General features: G+C 37.0%; 2 protein-coding genes across 2 annotated transcripts; one reads left to right on the top strand and one right to left on the bottom strand.

Annotated features, from left to right (window-relative positions):
- The first annotated feature begins 880 nt into the window (after positions 1–880).
- Positions 881–3,875, top strand: tyrobp (transmembrane immune signaling adaptor TYROBP). Its single transcript, XM_085292407.1, has 5 exons — positions 881–1,084; positions 1,197–1,217; positions 1,312–1,455; positions 1,556–1,623; positions 1,745–3,875. The coding sequence occupies exons 1-5, from the start codon at positions 1,048–1,050 to the stop codon at positions 1,799–1,801; spliced, it is 327 nt and encodes a 108-aa protein (XP_085148533.1). The 5' UTR covers positions 881–1,047; the 3' UTR covers positions 1,802–3,875.
- Positions 2,172–6,328, bottom strand: LOC146564534 (uncharacterized). Its single transcript, XM_085292406.1, has 12 exons — positions 5,628–6,328; positions 4,330–4,365; positions 4,129–4,190; positions 4,007–4,045; positions 3,878–3,925; positions 3,678–3,725; positions 3,496–3,546; positions 3,369–3,407; positions 2,862–3,260; positions 2,739–2,777; positions 2,566–2,637; positions 2,172–2,369 (listed from the first exon to the last, which is right to left on the bottom strand). Exons 2-11 carry the CDS (start codon positions 4,335–4,337, stop codon positions 2,579–2,581), a joined length of 792 nt encoding a protein of 263 aa, XP_085148532.1. The 5' UTR covers positions 4,338–4,365; positions 5,628–6,328; the 3' UTR covers positions 2,172–2,369; positions 2,566–2,578.
- Position 6,329: the final 1 nt, after the last annotated feature.

Raw genomic sequence — 6,329 nt, 5'->3', positions numbered from 1 at the left:
TCTGACATGACACCGCGTAACTTGTGTGCAGCTCAAGTTTTGGCTACCCTCCTCAGAGCTCCATGCTCTCCTCCTGCAAATAAGACCGCAAATTCAGTGTTCACCTTTTCCCCAGTAATTGCTCTCCCCACTCAACACCTAACTTAGTTCTCCCTCTGTTTCAATGCCTTCATGTTAGACACTCACACTATGTTCTTAAATCTGTAAAGTGAAAGTAAATACAAAACTTCAAGGATGTTTCACTGATAATTATCAGAAACAGTCAAAATGCTTGAATTTGTCTTGCAAAATAGTGATACTGAAAACATGAAAAACACAAGTCTTGTTTTAATGTTCATACACTCACTGATTCTGAATTTGTGCTCAATATATCACTGGGTGTCCTGAAACGCAGCACCCAGTTGCTATTAACCCTCTTAATTACTACGGGAACAGTAATGTGTATATTTGGTTAAATGTGGGAATCTGCTTGACAATAACAGTGAAGCTTTCATTTTTACAGACAGTACACCCGACTTATAGATAAACCGGTGGTTTTAAAGCGGCTCAGAGACTAGGTAGCTCTTACTGTGACCAACCGCTCGCACTAAACCACAGGTCATGCGGAAACGCTCTATACAGAGATACCATCACACGTATTTCTGCAGAAACTGAAGGTGTAATGAAACTGACCTCACACAGCTCCTTATCTTTGCCTAGCCTAGATTTTATTTTTATGAAAACATCGCTAAAAATTAAAATAAATTAAAGGATTAAAGTCAAATATTTTCTTTTTATAGAGCAGCATTCCTCACAGAAATGTGGCAAAAACAGAACCACCAGCTTCCTCTTCTCTGAGTGGACTCACTTCTCCTCCTGCTATCAGAGTCATATGCTCACGAATCCTGACACCCTGACAACGCTCCCTGTGGACAGCCCTTTACCAGAGAACCCTTCTACCTTTCGATATCTAGGTGCGAGAGCCTAGCGAAAGAGAACAGAAGGACCGGAGGCTCTCACCCTCCTTTTCTCATTTCCTCTTAGACCAGAAACCAAAAACTTTAGAAGATGTCTGATGCTCTCTGTATTGTGGGTTCGTTGTTTGGTGAGTAGCGTATACTTTGGTTTTGAACATCTATAGCAATGGTAGCAAAGGAACACAGGACTACCCTCGATTCTTTTTATAACCTGAGGTTCGTTTATTCTTTTTCTCGCAGGCTCATCAGAAGGACAGCAAGGTATCTAGCTTCAACTCTTTGCTCGTGTATGATGTGTGTGTTTGGCTTTTGTATTTCAATCATATGTTGTTGGTTTTTTTTTTTGTTTTAACAGAATGTGGTTCCTGTTACCTGATAAACATGGAATCTGTAATAGGCATTATTGCCTCTGACATCATCTTGACCATCTTCATCACTATTTCTGTATTTTGCTTTGCAACTCATCAGAGGAGAAAGAGGGAATGGGAATCACACAGTGGTGAGCACTGTATTCGTGTGCCTTTCTTTACATGTGTATGTTTGCCTAGTGGTGTTATGCCAAATGGGCATTAACCTGACACTTCTAAATCTCCTATCAGGCAAAAGAAGTGTACCATCATCAATTTCAAAGAAAATGGCAACAGAGGTCACAGAATCTCCATACCAGGTGATGTATAGACTCTTTTAAAAATAAAAAATGACTAACTAAAAACACACTTGAAACAAAACAATACATATAATGTATATTATACGTATTACAATGATGCATTGATTTGACTTTTCTGTAGGAGTTACATGGAGTCCAGTCAGATGTTTACAGTGAACTTCGGCACTATAGGAAATGACTGAATAACATAAAAAGTATCAAAGTGCTGACAGTGTCCTGTTTGTAATTAGCTCCACAATGTAAAATATAAACTAAGATTTGTCACATTTACTCGCAAATAATTTGTTTATTCTGCATTAATTGATTGATGTTGTATTCAGTGAGTACTGCCTGGCACTAAATGTAATCGTTGCTGCTTCACGTTCCTGTTTTAGGCTGTTTTATGATATGTATTTGTATCTAACTAATAATAAATGAAACTACATTTTAAAACCAGATTTTTGGCTCAGACAGATCCTGTCAAGTCTTCAAAAGTAATTGCATTGCTTCATTTATGATTTAATTGATGTTGGCTTTATTTTCATCACACTCTGACAGCTTACACCAACACACCCAGCACAGGTTAAATCAAAACATATTTATTTTTTACATTTGTTTGTTTGATCAGAGAACAAAAACGTGTGCTGAAAATCTAATTTTGGATAGAAAAAGTCCCTGCAGTATCCGGATGTGGAAGCAAACTGTCTTAAGTTGAGTCTCCTGAGTCAACAGACAGTGATCCGTGATTCATAAGGAAGACATGCAATCTGAAAATAGAGAGGAAAAATGTTAAAACTGCAATCAGAACATGTGGAACACAAGCCAGATATAGAAAACTGGTTCATCTTAAGTGAAGGAAATGTGAGGAATTAAGTCGGGCAATGTGGCATCAGTGGTTTTCTAAGTCAGGTTGGTTACTTGGAGTTATACTTGAAATGTGATTCAAATCCAGAGGAAACTGACCTCTGTGTGCTCATCAAACGACATGGCTCTTGGATGGAATGGGCAAGCTGCTGGGCCTGTGCTCTTGTGGGACTAAAGCAAAGAAAAGATAGGATCACAAACACTGATATAACCCTCTGGAAACAGTCACTGTGTGCATTACATTAGTAATTAAGAGAACAACAAATTCTTACCAACTGGATAGGTTTCAGAGCTCATATATTCTCTGGTTTCTGTGGGAATATTAACAATTGTATAGCTTTTTTATTTCTCACAGCATAACTCCTGGAAATATGTCATACAGAATATGGTCTTACCATCATAGTCCGTTTGTTTATTGGTGCTGACTCCAGCCAGGCTGTCACTGCTGTCTTCCAAACTACCCCAATTTGGCCTTTCTCTGATTTGGCCATGGACCAACATACCACTCATCCCATTAACTTTTCCTCGTGTGGCCCACCTTTGGAGATTGGTGCTTTGACCGCCACCCTCCCAAGCATTTGTTATCCCTCCTTCCTCACTGTCTCTGCTTGCTTGGAGTTCTCCTTGAATCAAACTATGCTCCCTGCTCCCATGGTCCTGAACCAGGCTGCTGGTCATATCCATCGCTGCCATACCATCTTTGCCCACTACAGTCACCTTCCTTGACGGAGCCTCATTTTTTGCCACAGCTCCAGGAATCATGATCTCATCGCTGTCAAGGTCTTTGGATACATCTAGGAAGAATGGAAGTCATTGCTATGCCATCTGAATCACCACATTCACCGCACTGATACAGACAGTTTGATTCAATTGGCTAATAATTTTGATTAAAAGCACTGCACCTCTGCTTTCATCTCCATTTTTGTCAAACGCATCAGGTTCTGAAATATTAGAAAATGTCTTTGTTTACTGATATTGCATTACATTCTTTTTTACTAAATTTGCACATCATCCAAATTGCTCACGTACCTGAACATCTGTTGGTTTCAGAGCTCTCTGTAGATTTGGCATCTGACATATCTGTGAATGAATTTTTAGCCATTTATTGAAAAAGTAATTGTGCTTTTTTGTTTGTTTGAGTTCTTTTGTTTTGTTCAGTGTGTTTTTAGATGCTCTTTAAAAATGAAAAAGGAAACAACAAAAAAGTGTACCGTCTGAGTCTTGCTCATTCACAGTGCCACATAGAGGGGTCCTTTGTGCTGCATTAAACAAGTAAAAGTAAACAACAAAAACAGCACGATTACTAGAAATGTTTCTGTTCTCTTTAATGCACTCAGGATTTTTTTTATAGAGAACCAAAAGTAATTTGAGGATGTGAGTACATCTGAAAGCTACATTTGGAAGCACTGACCTGTGATGGCTGCAGGTGTGGTCCTTTCTGTAGTAAGTGCTAGTGCATCTACAAATTTGCAATGAACAAGTCTTGTGATCATTTCAAACAATGGTACAAGCATTGTTTAGCGACATGAATAGTTCTTACCATGTAGACAGCTTAACACATCTTCTTTTGGGGATTGCCCTGTTAGACAGATTTGAATTTTATTACAAAATTAACAGTTTCCTGAACAATATTTAATTATTTACTCTCTTTCAATGGTTTACCTTTGATAGAAGCTGCCACCACCATATCTGCAAACGGAAGCAGGAGCAGGCAACACAAGAGGCTGAAAAAATTATTCAAGATTTCAGTTAGAAAATATATACTTATATCAAAACTAATGCAATATCTCATTTGTGGCTAGTACATGAAAGTAGCTTTAATTACAGAAGTTTAAAATGCAAAATAAATCCATCCAGACTTACATCTTCATTGCTGACTTTGGGTCCTGGGTCTGTCCACTGTTGGTCAGTAAGGGTGCAGTTAGGTGGCTTTTATGTGCTGCTGCTTTGTCTCGCTTTGTGACCTTTAATAGGCCTTGCCTTAGTTAATTATAGATTCTCACAAGAAGTATCAAATTGAGTTTTAGTCAAAGACTGTTTCTTTGTGTTGAACAGTGCGTGAATGGCACGTAGAGGAGCAACAATTAGGTTAAAGGCTCTGATATGTTTACAAAGGCCTATTCATTTCAGTTCAGTATGACAACAATCATTCTTAACATTCACAGAAGCCACTGGTCTTCCCCTCATTTATGTGTTAATTACAGGTGGCTGTTTTTTTTTTTTTTTTCAGAGAAATGCCCCTGAGGCTATTCTATGGCCACAGAACATGTATTGTTTCTCCATTGTCCATTTATTCATTGTGGTTCTACAAATGTCATGAAGAGTGCAAGATTTCAGGTGAATCTATTTAGATTGCAATTTCATATATATCCCTTCTTTCTCTAGTTCTACAGTACAACCACAATGATATTAAAAGCATGAAAATTATGTAAATCACATTTAACCCTTATTGTTCATAATCTATATGCTTTCACATTATGATTCAGATCAATTTTGAATTCATAGTAAAAGTTTACAACAAATTTTGAACAACAGATCAGATCAATTTAGAATATATACAAAACCTGTTCTGCATTAATAAATGAATGATTTATCCTTAAATATTGTTTCACAGATGATCAATATTTATTCAATGTTAATGAACACTTAGAGCAAAAGAATGCTTATTGCAAACTTGTCTGTGCGTTCAAAGCAGCAATAAAAGGTCAATCACACACATGCCATTATAATCTTGTTCTGCCGCATTCCCTCCTTTAATCTCTGTTTCAATAGTTCAGAATAGATGGATTACAGTTTGTTTATTGTTAGATATTCTCACATGTGTTATCTGCTGGTACACACATTTATATTTAGTATAGCTTTAATGATCACTCGTCTTACTATAATTCACACTTTAACTATACATTTATACAGAACTTTATTCCATACACTTTAAGTATTTTATCTTCTTCATATTGACTGCAAATTCAAAATCCCCAATTAACCTGACAGTCTTTGGACTGTGGGGGAAAAAACCCCACTCTAGATACACTGAAGTAGATCAAGCATGCAAATTCCACACAGAGATGCCACAGCAAGCATATGAACCAGGAACCTTTTTGCACTGAGGCAACAGTGTTAACCAGTCTACCACTATGCCCACCTTATTTCAGACCTCATACCTCTGTTACTTATGATCATTCCCCCTGATGTTTTACTATGATGCTGTTTGGCGATTCCACCGTGATCCTTCAAAGACCAATAGGTTCCTTTGTCTGCAGAAACCTGGGCAAATGTGGAGGAAACACTGACTATTCATGTGATAGATAAACATGGCATGTACATTTTCACAGTTTCAAAATTCCCTACTACACATTTTCCTTGATTTGACGCACATTAGTGGACCTAAAAAAAAATCTCAATGAATGAAGGTCATATTTGAGTTTTATTTTCGTGTATTTTGGGTCACTTTAAGAAAAGTAATCAAATTTCAACCTTAAATGATTACATTTATTATTTAGGTATTTTCCCGATGTCAGATGTGAAAATAACAGTACTGAATTAAGTAAACCGTTTGTGATGCTCAGATAAATATAGGCATAGGCCTTGCTTAAACCCACACAGGGGAAATTCACTTGTTACAAAAGCACAAGGTACAGGAAGAAAAAATGAATTAGAGATATATTAGAAAAAAAAAATAGAAACAAAATAGAAACAAAATAGAAACAAGAAAGCCAAAATACAATATTATGCACACAGTAATACATTTATTTATATTCATACATTTACTTGTTTTTAACAGATGGGATGTTTTAGTCTACTTGTGGAACCGAACACTGAGTTTTAAATAAACTAAAAAGCTTTAACTACAGAGACGTCCGGAT

The sequence above is a fragment of the Mchenga conophoros genome, linkage group LG11 (assembly GCF_057382185.1).
Source record: "Mchenga conophoros isolate Kocher_MC1m ecotype Shallow Benthic linkage group LG11, M_conophoros_male_GT1.1, whole genome shotgun sequence".
Lineage (NCBI taxonomy): Eukaryota > Metazoa > Chordata > Actinopteri > Cichliformes > Cichlidae > Mchenga > Mchenga conophoros.
The sequence above is the reverse complement of the archived record's forward strand: the minus strand, read 5'-3'. Positions and strand labels throughout refer to the sequence as shown.